Genomic DNA, 27,702 nt, shown 5'->3' with positions numbered 1-27,702 from the left:
TAATCGCTACACCAAATTACATGTTCTCCCTCAACTTAATCAAGATTGACCGCTGGTGTCGTGGTCCAGTCCGAATTCCTCAGTACTAAGACGGGGGCTCGAATTGTAAGTGGTGATACCGGCGTCCAAGCGTTAATCGCCAATTAAGTGGAATTGGCCGAAATTAATGCGCGCGTAAGGAGGAAGTTGTTGGAAGCCGAAAAATCCTCGCACGTCGCTGGTATCACTCATGTGATTGAACTAATTGAATTACCACGCGACAAAACAACTTGTGCAAGCAATCATAGAATGGACAACTCGAAGGCGTTAAGAGCAATTAGACCGAAGGGAAACGACAATTAAGACAAGATATGGATACGGAATGGATATGATGGCAAATGACCGAGTCGCCTAGCATCTTATGACCACAGGCGTCTCGAGTTCCTGTTTCGGAAATGAGGCTCCTCACACGACCCTGCCATCCGCGCCTTCACATGCCGCTATCTTCATTATCAAATGTACATATGTAACACATGAACTAATTAAGTGTTCATTAGTGGAAATCGTCTCTGGACGGAGTTCGGTGGTGGCATTAATTAAAACAAATCCACCGAAGCCCCGGTGCAAAATGTTCGACCGGAGGAGTCAATGAGGAAACGACTTAGGACGGGAGGTGATGGTGAAACCAAACGGGAAACATGCTAACAATGGGTATTCAAATTAAGGAAGTTAAGTGTCGAAGTAATTCCAGCAATTTGTCCACAAATTAGTGGATGCATGATGGGCTATCTGAAAGTGAACGCCTGTTAGTGGCTCATATCCGGAGTCATCGAAACGGACAAGGTTACCCAACGTTATATATCTAAGATCTTATTATACTTTATTACCTTTCACTCATCTCCTTGATGGGTGTAATAGTGTGAAAAATGACGACACTCGGGTCGAGAAGCTTCTTATTGAGACAAATGATTTTCAGCGTTTTCAGGTCCCATTTTTTCGCTTGTTCGACCGCCTCATTGCATCCTCCCGCAAAACATTGAGTCTGCAAAAAACAAGAGACCAACCCATCGCATTCCTCGCGCAACATAATAAAGGAATGCATACATCTTTACTTATGAATCCTGGAACGCTAAAAAGGATATAAAACCAAAAGGACGATGAGTGCGAGATTGTGTGCGGTTGTCAGAAAGACAAATGAGGGTCCATAAATGTATGTTCCGGTAAGGGTTCCTGTTGGGTTGTTTTTTTTCCTTTATTCGTCGAGAAGGGGTGAAGAAGGATACGAATGGATACTAACATGAGAAGCTCACGCGAAGGAAACGAAACAATTTCTATTAACCCAAATCATGAGCATCATCATAAGGATTCATTGTAGATTGATGATATGGTGATATGCTCCATTATAAGATTTGTTTTGTGATTTTTATGCCCTCATTACCTGTCTTTTAGCGGATTATGTAATTGATTGATTGATAGACAGATTTTAATATTGGAGTATTCCATACCTTCGCCACGACATGTGCAAATATAGATTCAGGAGGCAATGGATTCGTGTTTCGCTATTTATTGAAAATTTATGTCTGGAATGACACTACACATTGCATATACCATGCCAGCATATGACAAGGAGAAAACGATAAATTTTAATAAAAGATATATCGAAAATGGCGAAATTAAATTCAAGTTTAACGAATTGTAGGTTAGGTGTTAACCAGATGACTGCTTCAGTTCCACTGGTCTATACGTGTGACGTTGCAAAAAATCTCGCGCCCCTGGTGGTGAGCGCGGCAACCTCCGGACATTTCAATATTGGGTGTCACGATGAACGGTTACTGCTCTTGTTGTTAAGCTGGACGTGCTTCCTGCTTGGCGAATACGCCCTTGTGCCGATGGGGGGAGGATTGATATATCTATGTTGCCTAGCCGTGATTGCATAGACAATATGCTGCGTCCAAGATCTCACGCAACTCGTTAGTGCAGTTCGAGTAGATCGTCCCGAGGTAAAATAAGGTGGACAGTCGAGGACTGCTTGGGAAACATTCTCCGATGATGGTTGCAGGTCAGCTTCCACTTCCGCGAACGCTGGCTTGAGCCTCGCGGTAGATACGTTACCTAGGCATCCGTTCACGTCGACTTCTTAAAGGATGTCCGACAAACTAAAGAACTTTATGTGGTCCAGAGTAGGGCGGCGACAGAGGCTACGTGAGTGCATGTGCTAAAATTTTTATTTGCGTATTCGGTACTGGGCGGACTTTACACATAACCTTGCGAAGATTAATTTATTTATTTATTTATTTATTTAATGAGGACAATACACAGAAAGCAAATTTCTTATTACATATTGTCCTCAGAGGGAGGAGCAAGTAAATGGCATATTTTGCGCTTAAAGCTAGAGAGGGACATAGAGTCAAAGGAACCAAGCTATAGGGCATTGTAGGACCGGCAAAACCTCGGGATCAGAGAGTGAAAGTAAATCTCGAGCTCGGCGAAGGGTACACCAAAAATCTCCGCATTACGTGTGTTATGAGACGAGGCGATACGGAAAGTAATATCCGAGTTGGCGGAGAAGTCCATCAGACCATTGCAGAGTTTGAAAAGAGTACACATATCAAGGAAGATACGGCGTTGCTGTAGGGAGGGGAGATTGAGGGTGCGGAGTTGTGACTGATAATCAACCCGTGGAAGGTTCTTTTTATAAAAGAGGGACCGGGTGAATTTGCGTTGTACAGCTTCAAGAGCGCGGCCGTCAGGGATGCGGTAGGGGGACCAGACTACACAGCAATATTCGAGGATGTTTTTGACAAGGGAATTGAAGAGTGTTAGGAGGGCTGGATTGAGGTAAAGTCGGACGAGGAACGTAGGATAAAACCAGACATTATGGAAGCTCTATTGATGATGTCAACGAAGTAGGAATTGAAACGAAGTTTATCGTCGAATATTACACCCAGGTCTTTGAAGGAGGTCAGTAATGAAAGGGGTTGACCACTGAGAAGTTTATCGTCGAATATTACACCCAGATCTTTGAAGGAGGTCAGTAGTGAAAGGGGTTGACCACTGAGAGAATAGGAAAAGGATGATGGGGAGGGTTTAAGGCATCCAGTGGCATTTGTTGACATTCAGTGTTAGCTTGTTGACCGAACACCAACGGGCTAAATTATCAAGGTTGGATTGTAAGAGATCACAGTCCAATGGAGACAAAACAGAGGCAAACAATTTAAGGTCGTCTGCGTAGAGCAAATACGGACAGGTGAGGATCGTGGTGAGGTCATTGATAAAAAACAGGAAGAGTAGGGGGCCAAGTGTACAGCCTTCGGGAACACCAGGGGAAGGAGAGAAGGAAACAGATGAGTGACCATGAAAAGAAACTTTGCAGGAACGGTATGAGAAATAGGAGGAAAGCCAGGAGATGACTGAGGGAGGGAAGTCTAGCGAAGAAACTTTAGATAGGAGAATGTTATGGTCAACGGTGTCAAAGGCAAGGCAAGATTGGTAAAGAACTCGTGGGGGCCCGTTAATTCATTGCTGGGAACGGCGAATTCTCTTGGGAGCAACAGGGTAGTTCCGTAGGGCATCTCCACGCACGAAGCGTCGAGGCCCTCCTTGCAGCTAGTATGAAGTCTCAATAGGACGGTGGGCAGTACGTCTGGCCAGCCAGGGTTTTGCTGGTGACACACAACAGCGGCTTTAAGTGTCCGGAAATTCCATTTGACGCGGGACGATAAGGCGACGTCCTGGTCCTACCGTATCCGATGAAGTTGGCTAGCGATTTGAACAAACCCGACTAGAATTGAGTACTCTAGCCCGTTTTAATCGTACTAGCCGTTCCATAGCGTCCAACCCAGCTGTTGTGGAAGGCCTTTGCCGCGGAGTCTGCAGTGTGGTTAGCCATTGGAATCGCCTCAGGCCACCTGGAGAACCGATCGACTACAGTCAAGCAATACCTGAAACCTTGTGAAACAGTCCAGGGACCTACAATGTCTAAATGGACGTATTGAAAACGCTCATCATATGCCGGAAAGGTCTTGAGCGGTTTCCTTTGGTGGCGAGAGATCTTCGGGTGCTAGCATGGTATACAAGCGCGGGCCGAAATACGGACGTCCCTTTTAATTCCAGCCCACACGAACTTCTTTGCGATGGTTTTGCACATGGAACGGCCGTTCGGATGCGCCAATAGATGCAAGACGTCGAACATTTTCTTGTGTAAGGATGCGGGGTCGAAGGGCTACAAATATCCAAGAGACACATCGCAGACGATCTCCTTGTTTAAACCGCAGCGTTTGCGTATCAGCTTCAGGGATGCGATATTGTCACGAAGCAGGTTTCGTAGTTCCGTGTCCAGGGATTGCTCATGGGACAACTCATCTGCGCTGATGAAGGCAGGCATTTCGATGGTTTCGATACTGGAGAGTGCATCTGCTACTTCGTTGCTTGAGCCAGGAATGAAAAGAAAGTCCTTTACAACTTACTCAGGTATGTAGTTAAGGTGTCGCTATTATCGCGGCGGAGCTTTATGAGCTGACTGAGCAAATGCGTATGTCAGCGGCTTATGGTCTGTTAACACAGAGAACTCGGAGCCCTCTAGATAGTTACGGAAGTGACGGATGCTGCTGTAAATCGCCAACAGCTCGCGGTCGTACGCACTGCATTTCGCTTCCGAGGCGGAGGGTTTCTTTTGTTAAAAAGCTAACGGGAACTACTATTTATTTGGTTGATGCTCCAGGACTACGCCGACTGCAATATCGGTAGTAAGCCTCAAGGTGGCGTTGGCCTGGAAGTGCACGAGTAGTACGGCGTTGGGTAGACTGTTTCGGCATCCTTCGAAGGAATCCTCAGCTTATGGATTCCCCGCAATGACAGTCTTGTCTTCCTTCTTGGTTCTTGCGCAATATTTTTTGAGCGGGGCTTGCAGCGCAGCGGTGTTGAGGACAAAGCATAGATAAAAGTCAATGGTCCAAAGAATCGTCGGAGATCCCTGACAGTGGCCGATTTCTTCACTTTGCGGATTGCATCTAGCCAAGAAGTAGGTGGCAAGGAACCTCTTTCGTTAATAACATGCCTAAAATACCCCAGTTTGTTTACACCGAAAACGCATCTGTAAACGTTGATGACCATGCCAAACTCCATGAGACGTTCGTAAATCAGGCGCAGGTGCTCCATGTGATCTTGGCTTGACTCTCGTGCAACCGATACATCGCCCATATAGCAAAAGCAACAGTCCAGTCCTTGCAAGACCTCGTCCATAAAACCTTTAAAGGTTTAAAATCGAAAGACCAGTAGCTTACTCCCAACTACAATTTTTATTTTACAGTGTAGATATATATTTCTGGAGCAACTTACCCACTTCATCCGTACAAAGCTACTACTACTACTGAGTAGCTTTGTACTGACGAAGGGGGTAAGTTGCTACTGGTCTATCAATTTTAGGCTTGACTACAAATAGAAGACAATATCTAACCTCTTGAAAGGTTTTCACGGCGTTACGAAGGCCGAAGGTCATCACCGTAAACTCAAACAGACCGAACGGTGTAGTGACCGCCGTTTTGGGGACATCGCTTTCGCCGACGGGTATTTGATGGAAGGTCCTGGGAAATTCTTCAATAACGCCGAGTACGGGAAGTTCCTAGTAATAGTCAATACAGTCTGGTAGACATGTCGACTAACCTTATCGAATGCGGAGGCGTGTATGGTAGGGTCCAAGAGGGATTTTTATGTCGACGAGTGGTCCAAAATGCTTGAGAAAATCGGCGTCTAGAATAAGGCGCGACCAGCGGGACGGACGCGTGAGGCCTAACGAAAGAGTGACGGTTTTAGTACCATACGTGTTGACGGGGGTTTCGTTGGTTGCAAACAACTTATACGAGGACGCCCTCTGGGCATTACGTGTAAAGGAGGCTCAAAAGACGACGGAATCATCTGCCACTGTATCCACTAGTAACTTCAGCCGCGACATTGGGTCATAGACCTTCAGGCGTCATTGGAGCGTTTGAACAATGAATCCACTGAAAACCAGCCCCGAAAAAGAAAGTGCTGTTTCATCAAGATAATGCACCGTGTCACAAATCAATGAAAAGGTTGGCAAAATTGCGCTGAATTGGGCTTCAAATTGCTTTCGCATCGATCGTATTCTCCAGAACTGGCCCCAGCAACTTTTTCCTGTTTCTAGACCTAGACTTAGATCGAAAATTGCACTTTCCCAGTATTTAAGCAGCATCAAAAACTTATTTGAGCAACGGAAGTTCAAACTCATCTGGTCACACGTCGGTGTAGAAGATCTCAGAATACCCTGCCACCTATTCTTTTCGTCTGTCTCTCTTTTGCATTTGAAGCTAATTTTGTGTCTCCCACCGAACAGATATTGATCGGCTTTGAGCCGAGAATCAGAAGACATTACGGAAACTGGATTCAGTTCTCCCAATATCTTTTCCGATGTTCTAGTTTATGAGCTGCTCTTACTGCAATGCAATGTCCCGGGAGGACACCATTTGGATATTACTTCGCCAGTGGTTTTGTCTTTAGGAGCTCGTGTTTTTACCTTTCTCAATTCCTTTCTTTAGCGCGAGTCGCAGAAATTATCACTTTTCTTGGATTTCTGCCAGCATCCCCGGCGGCACATTTTTCGCGATATCTCGTGTTCCCGGCCTCCAGGCGTGAAAATTCTGTGTACTTCCGGATTCCGGACCACCTCCTCTTTTGATCAAAGCATCATCCACGCCAATCGAAAGATATTGCATTTTTTGTCATTTTCTGAAAACGGGGGATCGTAGAAGTTTCTAGTTTTTTTTTGGATTTCGGCCAGCCCCTCCGGCGACGCATTTCCCGCGATATCTCGTGCCCCTGGTCTGTTAGCATGAAAATTGTTCTTCTTCCGGAATCTGGGCCGCCTCCCCTGCTGAGAAAGGTATCACCTACGGTAACGCAGGGGTTGTGGAAATTTCCAATTTGTTTGGAGTTCGGCCGACCTCCCCAGCGACGGATTTTTCGCGATATTTGGCGTTCCCGGCATCATAGCGGAAAAATTGTTGTATTTCCGGAATCTGGGTCGCCTCTCCTTCTGAGCAAGGTGTCACTCACAATAACCCGGGGGTCGTGGAAATTATCAACTTTCTTAGTTTTCGGCCAGCTTTTCCACGATATCTGGTGTTCCCCGCACCATGGCATGAAAATTCTTCCATTTCCGTATCGCCTCCCCTTTCGATCAAAGTATCGCCCGGGCCAATCTGACGCATTTTGGCCATTTCTCTGAACCAGGGTTCGTGGAATTTTCCAATTTTCTCGATTTTTGGCCAACCTCTGCGGCGTCAAATTTGCCGCAATATCTGGAGTTCCCGGCATCGTTGCCTAAAAATGCTTGTATTTCCAGAATCTGGAGTGCCATCGTAGCTTTAAAATTCTAGCATTTCCGAAATCCGGTCTGCGTCCCCTTTCGATCAAGGTATCGCCCGGGACAATCTGACAAGTATGCATTTTGGCCATTTCGTCCACCCGAGGGTCATGGAAATTCTCAATTTTCTTGAATTTCGGCAAACCTCCCCAGTGGCGCATTTTCTGCAATATCTGGTATTCCCAGCATTGTAGCGTGAAAATTCTTGCATTTCCGGAAACTGTATCGCCTCCCCCTTCAATCAAGGTATCGCCCGCGGAAATCCAACCATTTTGCATTTTTGTCCATTTTGTCGTGGAAAATTTCAATTTTCTTGGTTTTTGGTCAGCTTCCCCGGCGGCGCATTTTCCACGATATCGGGTGTTCCCGCAATCGTAGCGTGAAAATTTTTGCATTTCCGGCAGTCCGACGATTTTACATTTCTGGCCGTTTTGTCGACTAGTGCGGGTGTTTTAAGCACTTTAAAGCATTGGTCTTCCGGTTTTGAGCATACCGCCGTGGAATGAACAATCTGTTGCGTCCCGTCTGTGTTTCACCGGGGCTGCCGGCTTGTTCCCATTTTTCATCAAACATTCCACTACCTTGCATAAGAAATCTCTGAAATTGCTGCACTCAATGCTGTTGCAACGCTCCCTGTCTCTAATTTTCCAGTGCCATTCTTTACCGCATTTCATACCGCCGGTTTGAAGCATTCCCAGGTTCATGGTATGAATCCATTTTCGCATAATATTCCATTTTTTTAAACGTTTCCTGGTAGGTGCAAAGGAGAAGTTTCTGGCCGGTAATATTTAACCTGTAGTCCCTCTCCTTCTTCCTCCGTTTTCTCGAACATTTAGACAGTAATCCCACGGTCAACTCGACATCGAATGTAGAGTTCTACCAAAACCACTAGACTCTCCAGCTGGAGTATCGGAAGTGTGTTCTTTTGAATATTTTGGCTTATTTGCGTCTTCAGTGGCGTTAACCAAGAGCTGCAATCAGCCGTATATCAAAACCTCCGGCTATATATAACCGCTGCATGTCCATCACCTGACACATCACTGAATCCCATTAGCTCCATTGTTTCCTCATTGCTACTATCCTCCATCCACGTCATTCAGACACTGCAGGGCACAAATCATCTTTTCCAGCTCGTCCCTGGACGAACCTGTGACGACGTCATCCCAGTCATAACCCGTCTGCCATAGTCGCTGAATCTCGATCCTCAACTTCATTATAATTTTCCACACGGGTTGATGCTATAGCAAAAAGAATCCTCTTTAGGCCTGTGAGGCAACCTTAGGATTTTAATGTTTCCTTCCGATTCCTCAAGCTTCACAAATGACTCAATTCGTCTACTTCCGTCAATAAATCGTAGAACCTCAGGTTCGTTGGACGCCTATTTTGTGTTGGAAACTTTGCCCTCTATAAAGCCTCGGAAATTCTGTGACTAGTATCCTGGGCCTGTTCCACACTGAATGCAGAACAGAGTGGTACTTGAAGAAGACGGGGTAACACTTGAAATTGAACTCAATATCCATTGGAACAGTACATCCTCTCAAATAAGCAGTTTCAATCATTTTTAATAGCCTACACAATGACGAAATCTATGAGCGATACCATGTCCGTCCGGTTGTGGATAAAATCCGGCTCAATAGGTTACGGTGGGCGGGTCACTTAATCCGTATGGATGAGGATGATCCCACCCGGAAAGTCTATAACGGCAATATCTATGGTAGAAAAAGAAGATGAGGCAGACCCTGCCTAAGATGGAGCGATGGCGTAGGTCAGGACGCCAGGCAGCTTTTAGGGATATCGAATTGGTGAACCTCGGCGCAAAACCGGGATGTCTGGAGGTCCTTATTAAGGCAGGACTAGACCGGATACCGGTTGTTGCGCCGTTGATGATGATGAATCATTTTTAAGTAAATTAGGACATTTCAACATTCCCCAGCATTTGTTCATTCAACGAAGAACAAGAGCCAGGCGGGTCCGTAAAAATTTAACAGATGATCCAGATTCCAGATACTTTCTTCTACGATATCCTGGCATCTGTAAGATTTCACCAGCCATTAGATACCAGTATCTCCTTCCATATAAAAACTTCTCTTCTCTCTTAACTCTTTTCAGATTTATATTCAACACACACATCATCGAGTTATTCACCCTCTATCTAAATAAGCATTCAGACGACCTTACCATGGGATATGTCTTTGGTGGAGGTATAAAGGATTCGGATAGGATACGGGTGTGGGGTTTATTTGGGGATGTCAGTCCTTAATGTAACTTTCCTCTCTCTTCCCTTCATTGTCTGTGGTGACTTTGACGCACACCCTATGTTCGCAATCATGAAACCAGATCTGATAGTTTTTCTCCTCTTGGATTACACTCGCTACTTGCCCAACAAATTGGGTTAAATGTTCGCCTCAGAAACTATTAAACGTTCAAGACCACTTAATTCAGCACAACAGATCCCTTAAATACTTTTTATAGCGTAGGTACGTACATAAAGGCAACTATGATTTTTTATTTGAAGATTGAGAGCTCCTTATCCAAATGATGTCAGACCATAGCAAATGGAGAGCAACTTACCCCCACTTTTTTTTAGTCCACGGACTCCTTGTTTTGAACTTAGCACCCAATTGTTCAAAAATCAGGCACAAAGGACAAAGGTCACACTACTCTCAGGTGAGGCAGCGTCTGATGAATTCGCTCTGCCCAGGTCGAAACCGTAAGCCCTGACTTTGACCAACCTTTACAGTTTTTAATATTTCCGGAATCTGGGCCGCCTCCCCTTCTGAGCAAGGTATCTCCCTAGTAACCCGGGGGTCGTGGAAATTTTTCATTTCCATGAATTTCGGTGGCGCATTTTTTGCTACATCTGGCGTTCCCGTCCTAATAGCCCGAACATGCTTGTGTTTCCGGAATCTGGACCGCCAACATCTGGAGTTCCCGGCACCGTTGCTTGAAAATGCTTGTACTTCCGGAATCTGGGGTAGCGTGAAAATTCTTGCATTTCCGAAATCTGCGCTGCGTCCCCTTTTGATCAAGGTATCGGTCGCGGAAATCCGACGACTTTACATTTTTAGCCATTTTGTCGACCCGTGAGAGTGCTTTAATCACTTTAAAGCGTTGGTTTGCGCATCGCCATGGACCGAATAATCTGTTGCGTATAATCTGGGTTTCACTAGGGCTACCGACTTGTCCCCATTTTCTATCGAACATACCACAACCTTGAATAAGAAATATGTGAATATGGCCACACTCAATGCTGTTGTAACGCTCTCTGTCTCTCTGTTTCGCAGTGCCTTCCTCTACCGTCGGTTTGGAGCCTTCCCAGGTTCACGGTATCCAATCCATATGGATCCATTTTCGCGTAATATTCCTTCTTTTTCCAAGGAAGGAATAAGAAAGGATAAGTTTCTGACCGGTAATAATTAACCTGTAGTCCCTCCCCTACTTCTTCCGTTTTTTTCGAACATTTAGGCAGTAATGCCACGGGCAACTCGTCATCGAATTCTGGTCCACACAAATCCGTCCCGATGTTTTCAAATAGCGCTACTGGCCGAACACACTCGGAAGGAAGATGCCTTCTGAACTCTTCCCCCTACACGCAAAAGTCCTGCTGCTTTCTCTACAAAAGAATTAACCGTTGATAGCCAGTAACGCTTCTGCACTGGAATTCCTTTCCGTATCCTATCTTGTTGCCTCCCGAAAGGTTGGGCTTGCTGATACTCGATTATCGCTCATTCTACCCGTTTCAGCTTCTGCTCCGAATATTGCCCCATATCAACCCTTCTCCATCGGAAACATCTTGCGATGACGTTCGTTATTCGCGAGAGGCTTGAAAACCGTTGAATGAAGTCTGCTGGAGCTATTGAGTCTGTAGTCTCCTGGGCCAAATGCGTCATTGTTTCCAATTCGGGGATCGGGACTATAGTTTGAGAAAAGTCCTCCTGCAAAAACGATGGCCCATTGACCCATAGGTCATGTTCTACCAATTGCTATGGATTGAGACCCCTAGAAACACAATCGGCAGGATTCAGCCTGGATTTGACATAATGAATTTCCGCGGGTGACAAAAAAAAGACCAGGCAGACTCTCCCTTAGATGCAATGGCGTAGGTCAGGACTACAGACAACTTTTAGAGATATCGAATTGGTAGACCTCGGCGCAAAACCCGGATGTCCTTAAGGCAGGCCTAGACCGAATGCCGGTTTTTGGGCCGTTGCTGATGATGATGGTGACAAATACTTTCGAATATCTGACCGTGTACCACACGAACTCATCTGGTATGCTTTACGACAACACTTCGTGCCAGAAGAACTCGTGCGCTGGGTTCAATTGCTCTACCACGATCCGAAAAGTAAAGTTCGAAGTATGGCGGGTGTATCAAAACCGCTTCGTGTCTCTGTTGGAGTTCATCAAGGAAGTGCCTTCTCACCACTCCTCTTTGTCCTTGTTATGGACACCGTCACACGGGATATCCAACGTCCGGCGCCCTACACACTGCTTTATGCAGATGATGTTTTCCTAGCATCTGATAGCAAAAATGATCTCGAGCAACTTGTTCAAAAATGGAATGATCGCCTCATGCAACACGGTCTCAGATTGAATTTAAACAAAACTGAATTTTTGACGACCGATCCCCATGAAACAGGCACAATCACTGTCAGCGGCAGTGATCTGCCCAGAACTGAGCGATTTAAATACCTCGGGTCAACGCTATCAGCCAATGGAGAGCTGCGTTATGAAATTGCTTCACGCATTAACGCAACCTGGATGAAGTGGCGTTCCACAACTGGTGTTCTTTGTGATCGACGTATCAACGAACGTCTCAAATCTAAAATTTACCGCAATGTCGTCCGTCCAGTCGCTCTCTATGGTTCTGAGTGTTGGCCGACTATAAAAGACAATGAACGGCGTCTCGCGGTAATGGAGACGAAGATGCTACGTTGGACTAGTGGCGTCACACGTTTAGATCACATCCGAAATGAGGATATCCGCGATCGTTATGGGGTTGCACCGATCGTGGAAAAGTTGCGAGAGAGGCGTCTTCGATGGTATGGTCACGCAATTCGTGCAAACGAGAATTCACTTGCAAAGATTGGTCTGAACATCGAAGTCGATGGTAAACGTCCAAAAGGCAGACCTAAGCAACGGTGGCTTGATACGCTGGATGGGGATTTGAAAGCCTCGAGATTGCACCCAGATCAGGCTATCGATAGAGCCAAATGGCGAAGCCGATCATGACGAGCCGACCCCGCTTGTGAACGGGACAAAGGCTAAAGAAAAAGAAGATCTGATACTCTTTTCCTTACACGCTTTTTCTCACTGGCCTTTTGCCTGCGTATCCAGCATAAGGCTACCTCGGAATCCGTAGGTATATGCATGAATTTCGTGGGGATGTCATCTAGGCTTATAGAGTTCTACCAAAAGCACTACCCTCTCCAGCTCGAGTTTCGGAATTGCGCACTCTTGAGTATTCTGGCTTATTCGCGTCTTCAGTGGCGTAACTTTGTCACGGACTGCAATCAGCCATACATCGAAACCTCCGGCTATATATAACCGCTGCATGTCCATCACCTGATACATCACTGAATCCCATTAGCTCCATTGTTTCCTCATTGCTGCTATACTATGGCTATGCTATGGAAATGCGCACGTCATTCAGGCACTGCAGGGAACAAATGATCTTTTCCAGCTGGTCCCTGGACGAACCTGTGACGACGTCATCCCAGTCATGACCCGCCTGCCATAGTCGCTAAATCTCGATCCTCAACTTCATTACAATTTTCCACACGGGTTGATGCTATAGCAAAAAGAATCTTCTCTAGGCCTGTGAGGCAACCTTAGGATTTTAATGTTTCCTTCCGATTCCTCAAGCTTCACAAATGACTCAATTCGTCTACTTCCGTCAATAAATCGTAGAACCTCAGGTTCGTTGGACGCCTATTTTGTGTTGGAAACTTTGCCCTCTATAAGGCCTCGAAAAATCTGTGACTAGTATCCTGGGTCTGTTCCACAATGAATGCAGAACAGAGTGGTACCTGAGGAAGACAGGGTAACACTTGAAATTGAACTCAATATCCATTGGAACAGTATATTCTCTCAAATAAGCAGTTCCAATCATTTTTAAGCAAATTAGGACATTCCCCAGCATTTGTTCATTCAAGCGAAGGACAAGAGACGGGAGGGTCCGTAAAAATTTAACAGATGATCCACATTCCAGACACTTTCTTCTACGATATCCTGGCATCTGTAAAATTTCACCAGCCATTAGATACCTGTATCTCCTTCCATATAAAAATTTCTCTTCTCTCTTAACTCTTTTCAGATTTATATTCAACACACACATCATCGAGTTATTCACCCTCAACTTCCGAGGGAGCTCCAACACCCAACTCCTTGCTCCATCACCATCAACAGCATCATCAACATCTTGGCCATCATCCCCAAGACAATCGCGACATTAATCGTCTTAGGACGAGCCATGAACAGCGTCGTCGACGTCGTTATCATCCCACGTCCGCAGTGAATGGATCCTTCGACGGGCGTGACGACGATGATGTTAATGACGAGGAAGACGATGCAGATGCTGCCGATTCCCACGACGACGATGTTGAACAAAATGCTCAAGGTATGGAGGGTCAGGACCTTGATAACAATTACGATGATGACGACACCAATGAACCCCACTCAGGATTGGGTGGCGGTGATGCCGGCATAAAAATACCGGGAAAGCTACGGAAAATCGAAAGGGATGCTCTCAAATCGGAAAAGCCGACAGGCGATGGTATTAAAAGCAGCACGGATGGTTCCTATCAGTGTCAGTTCTGTGATAAATCATTTCCACGTCTTGGGTACTTGAAGAAGCATGAACAGGTGAGTGACTGAGTGACATTCTTCCGTGCCGCGGCTCCTCTTCTAGTCGGCACAGGAATTATTTCATAATTAGTTCCACATTGCACACTTATTAACCTACCAAGTGGTTGGAATTCCTCCACCATGCGACAGTTTTCTTCTCACTTGCACGCCGCCCATTCGGGCTTGATTCATCGGTGCCCCCCAAGGCCGATTCAGAGGAGATTAACAATTAACGAGGGGATAAGCAGCGCCGTCATCTCACTGAGCCCCTGAGAATATGGTTTCTGCAAGTTGACCACGCACCACCGCGCATACCTCCTTGTTGAACTCGTTGTGCAAGACAGTTGCAACTATGACATCGGAATCCGATTTGCAATAAAAAGCGATCGATTTAATGAATTTTTCAGATTTTCACCGTCGTCTTAAAAGGAAAGTGTTCAATGAATCGATCAGTTGGCCATTGGTGCCCCGATTTTAATTTCATTCTGGGAAGTGGTTGTTATTGCGGCATTTTCTGAAAGGAAATAACAAACGCACTTGACAGAAGGGTACTTCTCAAGGATCGCTGGAGGAGTCTGGAATGAGATGATAGTTGCCGACGAGTCAACTGGAGAAGTTTTTTATCTGAATGAATGTGCAGAGATTGGTGACCACAACACCGAGTCGGATGTGATGCTGCTAATCACGGTTTGCTCCATTTAGTATGTTAATAATGTGGCAGCGAACAGAGGAGCGGTTGCCTTGTGGGTCTTAAAGGGACATTTTTTTCTTGACATTCTTCCAAGATGCAGAACTGGAGCTATATCTGTATCTGAAAACACGTGAGCAAATAACAACTCAATCTGGATTGCGTATAACTGGTCAAACCTCTCGGCACTTCCACTCTAGATGAATGTGTCTGACATCTGACCATCTTTCCAGGGAACAATATGTTTTATACCTCATAAACGTAACATGCGGACCGCTCCGAATAGCCGCTGACACTCCTCAACTCGGGGCTGCAATCATAATGCATCTAGCCAGGCTCCAATCTAGATCGCAACACTAACTTGGGAGTTTATGTAATTGCAATGGTGCGGCCGACGGACGGACAGTTTGGTGTGTTTTATGATAACAATCGCATTTTCAAGACTTGTTCTCAGACTTGAATTGGGTCCCGCCGCTCCAGCGTTTGCTATTAGTGACTGAATGCGACCTGTGCTCTGGCAAGCTATTATCATGCGCGCCAGAACAGTTTAAGTGTCATTGGCATGCACCAGGCGTAGGGTCTTCAAGAAATCGCCGCGTCCAGCACAAAAAAAAGACACCACACAAGAGACAACAAACAACGGAGCACCTTGTGCCCTGTCATTCGTCACTTCTGGAAAATCATTGCGGCCCATGCAAAACAACATGTCGACAGCGAGAAAAAAACCAAGAAAAATCACACTCGGACCTAGTGGGCTTTATTAAGATATAACACACAAGATAGGAGCGACAAATCGTTCAAAACAGATATAATGAGGATTTCGTTTGGGGCTATCTACTGGGCTTTAGAGATTCAGGCAGCGAAGACCTTGTTCAACATCATGTGCTATTCATGGGTTATGGCTTGGAGAGTTGCGCCCAGCGAATATGGTGATACTACAAATTCAACTTGACCAATGTAACGCTCGTAAATTTCACAAAGAACCCGAGAAATCGAGATTGTGTCAACTATGGAGTCGAGTTCACCTGAACTGAGCAATAAAACTAAGCCAAAGGTCTTTATCGGAGTCATTTCAGCCGGAAAGATTATATACACTGGGAGGAAGCTAATTAGTTTAACGAACAATAAAGGTGTCATCCACAATATCCACCACTAACCTACTTAGATACTCCCAACTTTGTAGTAATATCGCCGGATGAAAGATGACATATTCATGCATTTTTGATGACGCATCCTTTAGATAGGTATCATCCTCCAAAACAAAAGCAAAGTGTCCACACCACCACAGAAATTCCTGAGGCTTCTGAAGCTTCAATTGACAGAATTTACGCACAGAGTGTTGGACTCCCGCAACGGTACATCGTCGGACTACCAACTAAACACCACCCCATCGTCAGCGAGCTAGTCTGGAACCATTTGTCACATTACTTCGGGCTAGTCTCCGAACTCTCCCGCCTTGCGGACCCTTCAAATCAGGGAATTCCTTTCACCAACGGGGGGAGGGGAGAAGAGGAAGGGTACTGTCACTTCAAGGAACCCCCTGCCATCCACCTCCTCCACCAGTTTAGCTCTATCTTCTTTGCTACGAGAAGGACCCGAACGTAATGGGCAACACGACTCCACCTGTCAGCACTCCTCAGCATCTCCTCGGCTACCTTCTCTGGAGAGAGATCCCCTGTGTTTTAATAGAGCTGCTGACAAATTCCATCCCTCCTTCCACAAGAAGGATCGGCGTCGTCCACAACTTCATTGCAAAAGACACAATCCGGAGAACGTGCCTTTCCAATCTTGTGTAGGTAGGGCTGAAAACCTCCAGGCCCTCTTAAGAACTAGGCAAGGAAATAGTCAATCTCATCATGCTTCCGATTCAGCCACGCATCTAAGTTGCCGATGAGCTGCGCGGTCCATCTACCTCTAGGTTCATTTTGTCAACACAGTTGCCACTCGTCTAAGGTGCGTTGCCGTTCTTCACGAGCAACCACGTCCCTTGCGCTTGTAAATGGCTTGATGCTCCTTAGCAAGAAGAGCAACGGGGATCACTCTCGCTGCGGTACACAGACACCACCCGAAAAGTGTCCCGTTTCTGTACTTGCGCGAGAAGCTTACGATATACTTCCTTACCAAGAGCGGCAGCCTATACCTCTGCACCTTAGAGCAGGACAGACTACATTAAACTCATCAGGACACGTCGCCTGCTAGACATAGGATCGCCAATATTTGCCATTAGTCTACTTAACGCCAAAACTCCAGCTGCAGCCTTGTTCGCTGCTACTTTGATTTGCTCAAAAAAGCTTATCTTTGAGTCAAAAGTCAGCCCGAGGCACTTTACCGCTGGTTTTGACTCGATTATCGACTCGCCGAACGATATGGGACGCAGGGTCGGAATTCTCTTTTTAATCAAGATGACTACTTCGGTTCTTTCCAGTACGAGGTTGAAACCATGAGTGGTCATCCATCCGCTTACCCAATCTGCATTGCGTCTGTTCGACAGTGCTACGACATCATCTGCTACGACTCTTCTGTCATGTCGAGTTTAAGTAAACTACCATAGGTAGTGTTCTAGAGATCCCGCCCTAGGATGGATCCCTATGCTACTCCCGACATAACCTCCATCCTCCTCTGACACTCACAGCATTTAATAGAGCAAGGAGCGGTTCCTTAGATAGTCCTCAATACCCGTAAGAAATAGTTCTTCACGTGGAAAGTATTGCCTAGTGTGCCGTGCATGTCTTTCCATCCTACGAAATTAAAGGCGTTTCTGACGTCAAGCGTTACAAGGAGCACCACCCGTTGAGTGTGGATCACCCTCTCCCTCCTCTAAAACCGAACTGCCGTAGAGATAAGTCTCCGGCAGCGCGTAACACTCCAGCGAGTCTACTTCTGATGAGTTTTTCCAGTATTTTCCCGGCAGTGTCAAGCATACAATGTGGGTAACTCAGGGTCGCCTTTCCCTTTGCTGATCAGCGCAAGCCTCGCCAACTTCCAACGAGCAGAGAAAATGTCCTCTTTCAGGTAAACGTTGAATGCGCCGAGCAGTATGTCAGGCCGATGTTGGAATACCAGTTTGTATATCTCTGCGCAGGGAATAGTGCCCGTACAATGCCGTCCATCTGCTCAACCTTAAGTGAACAGGGTTTCCGCAGAGCCCCGATCTTTCGAGTTACCAGTTTGTAACCGAGTCCCCACGGGTGCTCATCCACCTCATCAACCAGATCCTGCCAGCAGCGAGCTTTGCTCCTGTTTACTGCACTGCGAAGTCTCCTTTTGGCTGATCTGTACTCTGTGCCTCTTCACAGTGGTTTAGAAGTTGTGTTAAGCGGTGGAGCCTGTGATACTCCTTCCAGAGCTCTGCGATTTCCACCATCCATCAATCCATAGAAGGTTTGCCACATCTCGATGCTCTCCTGGACATGGAGGGTCCGCAGGCCGTCGTTATCAGGTTCATAACTGAATTTACGACGGTGTCAACTGCAGCGCCACCATCCCCTGAAGTACCCTCTAGCCCCTCTAGCCCCCCACCTGTACCACAACCAAAGAGCACCGGCGTAGCGCACACCGAGAGTTTGTGTCAACCACTTCGAAGGCAATGTATTGATGGTCACTTGCCGAGAAGTCTTCCAGAACTCGCCACCCGTCCACTAGCGACACCAGTGACTGTGACGCGAAGGTTCCATCTGGAATGCTTCCTTTGAAGCCCGGGCGCCGGAAATTTGGGATGGATCCAGTGTTTTGAACTACCAGTCCTGCTCTCGGCGCCATATCTAGAATTCGTTTCCCTCTGAAGTCTAAGTAAGGCATGCGCTATTCAAGGGCCCTGGCATTGAAATCATCCCGGACTAAGATCCGCCTGTCTGTACCCAAGATAACGTCCTCTAAACCAACAAGCCTGCTTCGAAAGTCCGGTATCTTCTCATTCGGCGTTTGATAGACACTGAGAAACCTTATAAATGAACACCTAATCCAAACAAAGCCGTCCCCTCGGCCTTAGGTAAGAACCCTGAGGAAGGTGCCGTCCCGAATTCATATGGCAGCGGTACCTGATATGTCAGCGTGCCATAAAACTGAATCCTTTTTCGTTACTGCTCATTGTGTATGTTGCCCTTCCGTCAGGTCCCCGACAGGTTGCAAACGCACGCCCATAATCCAAACATCTGTAACATTTGATTAGGGCGGCCCGGATTCGTATCCTCCCATTCGGCTTATATTCGAAAACATTTGACTAGTTTCGGCAGTTTCCTCTGTGCCTCTTTCCGCAACTACAGCACTCCGTGGTACTCCTTAGATTCCCGTCTCCATTGCAGGTGCCGCATCGCTTTACGAGTACCACCTTAGCAGAGCTAGGCACACATCGCTCCGCCGACAAGCAGTTGTCGACGGTTCCGGGGACTCCCAATGTCTCTCGGCGTGTATCGGTCATTAGCAGTTCGCTCTTCACCGAGAAACTTTCTCGAGACTACTACCAAGGGCGCAAGTATTATTCCAACTAGAGGCCCAGAACTACTTGCTCGGACACCTCGGGGACGCCACTCGTCGTTTACGATACGGGGGTAAACGACCCGTTAAGGATCGTTGACGACCCCTGAGGGGATTGTCTATCTCACTTACAACCCTGACATTGCCTCCAACGATTTCCATCTGTTTACGAAGTTGAAAGAGGAGCTAGGCGGTCAACGATTCGTGATGGTCGACGAGTTGCGAGACAAAGTTTCCAGGTTTCTCAACAGGTTAGCGGCGGACTTGTTTGAGGCGGGAATGCAAAGGTAGATTACTCACCGGAAAAAAAAGCATAGAAAAAAATGGTAACTATATCGACAAATAGTTTAAAGATCAACGTTTCCAAACGACCCTCGTATGTACTACCAAAATTCGTTCAAGCGAACAGTCCTTTCCTATTCACTGCACTAAAAAGGTGTTCATTGTTTGTTGCTCCGCCTTGCCCCCTCTTTACATTCCTAATACAATATGCAGATGCTTCCTTAGAGAACAAGGGTCGGTGATTAGACCTGTCAGCATCCCCCTTGATTTATTTTATTCAGTCAGTATGGCGATTAGGATTGCAAGCGAATCCATTTTATTGCTGCCGACGATACCTTTCTGTGCCTCTAACCCAACGCCTCAGTAGGAAAACATGAACCCCGGACGGAAAATTATACAGTCCCCCCATTTACTCGCACTTTTAGCTATCTTCGGGGACGTACGCAATGTCCTCAGCAACGGTATCGAGGGTCTCCAGAATTCTCGCTCTCTCAAGTGGGAATTCCTACGATATAAGCTGAACATTATGGGCCTAAGTGAAGTGAGATGGTGGGACTCTGAGGAGTTCTCCTTTGCTCTTTCGATGGTCCTATAAGGACCTTAACAGAAAAGTGTCTCCTCCGACATTGACGCCGTGTGTCGTGAGGCTTGTGTATCCTGTATCAAGTCATACAAATTCACGAATACTCGATGAAACAAGTGAGCAGGAATGATTTTGTTCATCAGCCGCTCCATATTTGGGGTGCATTACAGGGTCCAAATAGCAGACCGCCCATGACCTGTGTATGCAGCCAGGATGTTTTTTTTTCAAGATCACCACACATATCAGCCCCTTACATTTCGGCATGAAAGGTCAAACTAGTTGGCCTGTAAACTTTTGCCTGACTTTGGTCTCGCCCTTGCTATAATAGGACATTTTTGTAGGATAGCAGAATATAGCCAATTCAAATTTCCAGCGCCAGCCGTATCTCTTTAAAACGCCTTAAAAAATAGGTTACCCAGTGTCTGCAACCTGACTAAAACTACAGCTGTACAATCGTAAAGGAAGTGCCTGAGAGTCTCTCCACCTTCTACGCCAATTCGGTGATGCGAACAGTGAATCATGAAACCCGCCGAAATCCGATCCGCCTTTGATCACTTTGAGCTTTCGTGATCCGGTTGCGGTGCATGATGACCAAATCCTTCTAGGGGTTCGCCGCGTAACTCAGGAAGTCTAAAAGCACTACACGATACAACGTATCTAATATGAAGGCCCAGAGGTAGGAAGTGAGTATATTAAGGATACCTGCCAATCAAGAATATAGAGTCCCAGTAGCACTTTGAGCCCGGCCAATGTACAATAGAGCCATACATTTGGATGGGACGGACCAAAGCAGTGTACATCCCAAAAATTATTCTCAACCTCGTTTAATCACGAATGTCTTCCTGCAAGCGTAGAAGACTACACAAGCCTAATTAACGCTCAATTCTATGTATATGCCACGCCCGTATCTTGCAACCCACAGACGCACCTTTTCCAAAGCGCCCAATATAATCTCGTTCAAAATGGGCGAAAATATCCCTAGCACTAATATCATCAGGACGTCAGGATACACCACCACCTTCATCACGCCCCTGCCCAGTATTCGTAGAATATCATCCATCGCGATCAACCAGAGAAGGGGAAAAATGGCGTCACCCAGTGGGTCCCTTCACTCACAACTCTGGTCGAGAGGATATCTCTCAAATCAGATTGGATTATCGCTTACCTACGACAACCATCCAGACCTATTCCTAAGCCTCCTTGAGGTGGTTGATGCTCATGCTGTTGAATCTTTCTTCTATATCCAGGAAGGCAATTAAAGCATGGCTCAATCCTGCTAATTATCTCATAAAGTGTGGTCTTTGTGTATTCGCATTTGAGACTGGCAGTCTGAGATTTCGAGAAAAGTGACCTCTCCATGATGAGGACTCGCACCACGGTTTTCAACACGAAACAAACTAGGTATACCGAAAAAAATTCCATCGTGACTTATGGCTACGCCTGCGGGCAGTAAATATCTAAACCAAATACAGCTCCAAAAAATCTCTACAAGCCATGGCACAACCTTTTCTTACTTTTTATGGGACTTAACTGAAATTATACCATTTCTGACCGAAGGTTTGTATGCAAAGAAGCTGTTTATAGCCCAGCTGATTTTATCCTCCACGATATTCTCAAACAACTGGGGCTTCTGGCTCGCTGTTCTCCTCCCACGGACAGAAGAGTGTAGCTGAACCCTTAACTCCAAGGCCTCGTCAAAAAGTTCCATCCAGCAGCCCTCAGATTTTCTGGGAAAGTATGGCTCCCATGTTCCTTGGCCAGAATCTTACTGAATCACACAGAATCACTGATACCTTCGGTATTCTGACAATACTCTAGGCTGTGCCGTTTCGTTCTGCAGGTTAGTTGGGAAGCACCTTTGTTCTACCTCAGATTGGTCTGTTTATTTAGGAGAACCGTTGGTCCCCATGAGACGACTGTTTGTCTAGGGTTTTTTTTTCCAAGCCTCCCCGCTTGATTCCGAAACTTTGAAGGCGCAAGGATCGGACGACCTTATCCTAAATCACACGGCTTTTTTGGCACTCAGGTGCGAGTAACCGATACCCTAGGACCTCCCAACCGTTATCGATCTTAGCAACGCGCGAAATAAGAAAGTCCTTCGTAAACTGGTCTTCGCATACTATTATGTGATACCTACCGACCACCTGGGAGGAATCGAAGCCAAGGATATAGTGCTTCTGTTCGCTCCTGTTCTCAGGGAGTTGCTCGATGGAACACTCCGACAACCTGACCCGGGTATTGGTCCCTATTTTCGACGCCAGTTTGCCACTAACGAGATTACAATCCCTCAGCGCTACCCTTGAGTTTCTCCTGAGCCTATCGTTCGCAGGGCCTGCCTCGTCGGACGCTGTCCAACAAAGATTGCTTGGCCTCCGATGCTCTACGAACTTTGCCCGTTTTGCTCTCCTGACCGACCTCCAAAATTAGCCTCAAAAGACACCCTAACCAGGATCTCGTCCAACAAAGCATATATCCTGTCACCAGTTGTGCCATCCTCTCCCAGCAGCCCCTGCCCGCATCTCTTTCTCATAATTTCATTATGAATACGTTTCACTTTCCCAATTGAATGCTCTTCTTTCCAAAATCGTAAGCAACAATATCCGCCAATTTCGCGCTCCCTTTGTTCTGACATATCTGTGACAAGATACTTGAAGAAGAAAGATTGCATCGTGATTACGTGCAGTTGCAAGTCATTATGCCTGCATTCTGCCATGAATACCAAATGCATCCAAATATACGATCTGTACATGCATATCATGGGGGCTTTCCTTTGGTAACGGAGTTCTCCCATAGAGTTGCAAATTTCATGATTTTTATTGCTAAAAATTGTAGAATAATTTCAATAAGCGCAAACACAGTGTTCGTGCCTTGAACGTAAATTACAAACAATTACAAGAGGCGGACATTCAGGAGACGTGGGTGGTACTATGACGCTCTCTAGATACATAGTAGTAGGTCTAGGTCACACGGAGATTTCCAAGGTAGGCGTCCTTAGAAATAGAGTGATTCGAGTTGGGTCCCATAAGTGAATTCAGTATCAATGCAGCCAGTGGAACTAGTTACTCAATTATTAGGAAAAAATTGAATTTAAGATCGATATTATTAGCATGTCTACAACTGGAAATTCTCGTCCCATTTCAGAGTCATGCCGAACATCTCCCTTTCAAATGCGACTACTGCGCTCGCCTATTTAAGCACAAACGATCGCGTGATCGCCACACAAAACTCCACACTGGAGATCGTCGTTACCGATGTCCTCATTGCGAAGCTGCATTTTCCCGGAGGTGAGTAATAAATTCCCACTGTAAGCCAGGACCACATACCCTTGTGAACCTTAGACTACCAAAAAAGATAGCTCAGTTGTCACGCCATAAAATTGGGTCGTGAGTCTTGTTAACGTTTATACTTACACCGCGAACTATTTCAAACGTGATATCCTTTTCAGTGATCATCTCAAGATCCACATGAAGACGCACGATACCCAGAAACCATTTCAATGCACCGTGTGCAACCGAGGCTATAACACAGCTGCAGCCCTAACATCTCACATGCAGAACCATAAGAAACAGGCAGCCCTCTTGGGTACCGGTCAAACTTTCAACTACAGGTGAGTTTAGCTACAAATTGAGATTGTATCATCCAAAATCTTACAACTGACAAACCCATCTAATATCTGATTTCAGCCCCCGCTCAACAGGTTCAGGATCAAGTTCGGGAAGCTTTCATAAGAGGCGATACGCCATGACCGACTGCTCACCATCTGCCCGTCCCGACTATCGTAAACACCGTCGAATCGGTTCATTCATTGCATGTATCTATTGCACAAAGTCAGATTTTACATCCCTGGAACAGCTCAATGCTCACATTCAATCAATGCATGAACAAACTGCCGCTACCAATGCAACCAAAGAAACCTTAATACCAGCTTGCCCACCGACTACATCTGTTTTCCAACTATCATGCGAGTATTGCACCATGAAGTTCCCGAACATCCCCACTATGTTTCAACACATGCGTACAACCCACATCGACCGGTTGACCAGTCCTAACTCATATTTTGAACACTTCAACCGATTGGCTGCATCCGGGACGTTCAGCCCACGACTCCTGACCAACACCTCTCTACGTGCGTTCAACAGCGACCCGGAAACAAAAATAAAAGTTGAACAACCGAGTCCTAATCAAGATCGACGTAGTCAAGGTGATCCTGAAAAGGATGAGGAACAGACATCTCCGACAGATTTGAGCCAACCAAAGAAACGTCAGACCCCTCAGCAACGGGAAGGACAAGGCGGAAATGGAAAAAATCCAGGTGGTGCATTTTTATGCAATCAATGCAATGCAGCTTTGCCTGATTTCGACACCTTCCGTGCGCATCTGAAAAGTCACATTACCCAGGAGACAGCCAGCCTGGTATGCCCTCACTGCGGTCTAACCTTGCGAGACAGCGCAGAGCAAGAACGTCACATCATATCTCACTTTCTCATAACCAACAGTGAATTTGCCTGTTCATACGCTAACTGCAAGAAAACCTTCGCAAAAGCTGAAGAACTCCAGAAGCATCTCTTTGACAGTCACATTCAAGTCATGTACAAATGTTCAGTCTGTTCTGACATATTTGACACAAAGGTTGCAATCCAGGTTCACTTCGCTTGTGCTCACTCCAATGAAAGTAAACTGTTCCGTTGCTCTGCCTGCATGGAGACCTTCGGAAGTGAGAAAGAGTTCTCAGGTCATGTCAGGGCTCGCCACTCCAGCAGTGGATCTGCAATACAATGTATATTTTGCCGAGCTGTATGCTCATCAGAACTGGAAATGCATTTTCATTTGGCAGCCCATGCTCGTCAATTTCGTTGTCCCGCTTGTCCTGAAACATTTCATGTGGAATTCCTTCTTGATCGGCATATGCAAACGCATCACTCTCAGAAAGACGGGATTGCCACTACAAATGGAGCACCTGCTCCTCCACCAGCGACCTCAGGAGCGACCGCATCAGACACTTTACCCAGGAACTCCTACCATGGCGCGTTCAACAAGCAATCCGTCGTTCCAAATAACAACAATAATAACATCCTTGAATATAATGCACTGGCAAGTAAGTCATTGCTTCAGTTTCCAGGAAGCAAATTTTATAGTCCGCTTCAAGTTGATACCACCGCAGTAGGTAGCTTCGCCAAACACTCAGCACTAATGTACGGACTTAGCCAAAGATACTTCGAAGCAAACAAGACCCTCATGGATATTTACAACTACAACCAAGAAAACAAGAACGTCTCCCCGTACTTCCTCAATCCTGGCAATTTTGAGACAACCAACAGGACTTCAGCCGCTCTCAAACCTCACCATCCCTCCGAGAACAAACCTCCTAGTGAGAGAACCAACACCACCGGTTTCAGTTGCGGCATCTGCGAACGATCTGACTTTCGAACTGAAAATGATGTGCATTCCCACCGTAAAATTGTGCATAACCTGAAAACAGGAGTTAGTTTGCGATGCGCCTACTGCAATGGAAACTTCAAATCCCGGAGTGAACTGGAGCATCATATGAAGACTTGCCACAATTCGACGGGGAAGCATAAATGTTTGATTTGTGACGAGATCTTCCCATCTCCAGCGGTCCTGGCTGAACATAAGCTGCAGCACTCTAAGGTTGGACAGTCTGGAAAGTGTTCCCACTGCTCTCAAGCCCTGAACGATGTTGGCATGTTCAAATCGCACTTGAACGAACATAATCCTGAAGGACAAATTCCCGTGCAGTGTATTTGCTGTCGTCAAACCCTTCACTCTGATTTTGAAGTAGGACTCCATGCAAAGTAAGTATTGTATCTAGGATTAACCAATGACTCAAACGCTCAGCCTATTTCAACGACTAACACCACGCCTTCTCCCTTTCAGATTCCACACAAAATCTGCAAGCAGTCCTGAAAATCTATGCGCCCTCTGTCTCGAAACCTTACCAGCAACCTCAGACTCCCGTGTATGCGAAAAATGCTGCCGAAAGCACAACCTAAACTCAAAATTCAACATCCGCAACTTGGAACTCGCCGGATCCCGGACCTACGTCGAGAATCGTTGTAACCTCTGTAAAATGATCCTGCCACATGCCCAACGTCTGCAGGAACACTTAGTCGAGCACACCTTTGTCGGATGCGAGGAGCGAGGTTACTCCTGCTACATATGTTCAGCAGTCTTCACAGTTCCTGCAGGACTCCTCAGTCATATGCTTGAACATGGTCTCCATGCTCGTCCTTACGATTGCAACCTCTGCTCTGAAAAGTATTTCTTCCGAGCGGAGCTTGACAATCACCTCATCGAACATGAGATCCTAGGACGCAGTGCACCAGTTCCTGAGAATGGCAGCTGTGATAGCGTGGCTGCCACTACCATCAAGAGTGAGCATACTGCCGAAGCCACGAAAGACTTAGATAATTCCGAAAAGATACAACAAACCGCAACTGAGAATAAGCAGGATCCTGTGAAAACTGAAACAATTGACGACCCAGTGGAAAAGACGACTGCCCATGAGGACGACGAGGAGGAATACATCGAAGTGGAGCAGATCCCTGAGGGCACTGGAAACAGTAAGACGCAAGACTAGGACCACTGACGGGAGTGCTCAATGCAATTTAGATACAAGATTCCGGCTTTTTAAGGACGCACTGATATTGAAATGTAGTATTACCGTTGTAAGATGCATCACTGAGTTCATCATGACCAACGAAACCGTGCACCACATTCGTAACTTAGTTTAAGGAGAAATGTATTCGACTAGGACCCTATGTGATAAGCTAGAAAGGATGTTGTAACAACCTCTATTGTCATTATTATTTCATTGTATTGCTTACCGTTCGTTTTTATTAGAATTTACGTATTTATGACCGTTATTGAAGTAACAATTATGGTAGTACCAACTTTAGTTGAAAAAATAAAAATGTAAACTTACAGTTAAATGTAGACTTTCATTCAAAAATGGTGTCAGATGCAGCATCGGAGGACGTCGAGAGCAGTGCAGCCAGTGCTGGCCGTAACATCACTCTCCTGGAACCAAGACCAGGGACCTCCGAGAGCAAAGCAGCATGAAAGTCCTGGGGGTTTAACGTGAGTACCTGCCGTGTAGGCATAATCCCACGGTCCTCTTCGGACACGGATTGAATTTGTGACCACAATCAGAGCCCCGCCATGCAAGCACAGCGGTCCTGGTTTATACTGAGTGCAGGTTCAGCATTCATACCAGTGGATGCGAGGAGGCCTATCTAACACCTCTGCCGCAACTAAGGGGTACGGCACCCGAGTTGTACAGCGCAACTCCACGCTTGAGCTCCGAGGAGCTCTACCACTACCACCATGAAACCCCCACTAGGGGGCCAACCGCAAATAACCGGGCCGAGAACACATCCTCCAGGAATTCTCCTGGAGCAAATGCTCTCAGAGGGCCGTCCCGGTTCCCATGGTACCAGATAACCTCCAGTG

At 46.3% G+C, this 27,702-nt stretch overlaps 1 protein-coding gene across 1 annotated transcript in view; it reads left to right on the top strand.

The window, feature by feature from the left end:
- LOC119656182 (zinc finger protein 423 homolog) overlaps positions 1 to 27,165 on the top strand; it is a 36,371-nt gene extending 9,206 nt beyond the window's left edge. The window contains exons 2-6 of the mRNA XM_038062532.1: positions 13,677 to 14,224; positions 23,374 to 23,516; positions 23,678 to 23,839; positions 23,916 to 26,045; positions 26,128 to 27,165. Coding sequence (XP_037918460.1) covers positions 13,677 to 14,224; positions 23,374 to 23,516; positions 23,678 to 23,839; positions 23,916 to 26,045; positions 26,128 to 26,830 — 3,686 coding nt within the window. The 3' untranslated portion in view covers positions 26,831 to 27,165. The remainder of the gene's footprint in view (positions 1 to 13,676; positions 14,225 to 23,373; positions 23,517 to 23,677; positions 23,840 to 23,915; positions 26,046 to 26,127) is intronic.
- The last annotated feature ends 537 nt before the right edge of the window (positions 27,166 to 27,702 follow it).

The sequence above is a fragment of the Hermetia illucens genome, chromosome 4, assembly GCF_905115235.1.
Source record: "Hermetia illucens chromosome 4, iHerIll2.2.curated.20191125, whole genome shotgun sequence".
In the NCBI taxonomy this organism is placed as follows: Eukaryota; Metazoa; Arthropoda; class Insecta; order Diptera; family Stratiomyidae; genus Hermetia; species Hermetia illucens.
The sequence above is the reverse complement of the archived record's forward strand: the minus strand, read 5'-3'. Positions and strand labels throughout refer to the sequence as shown.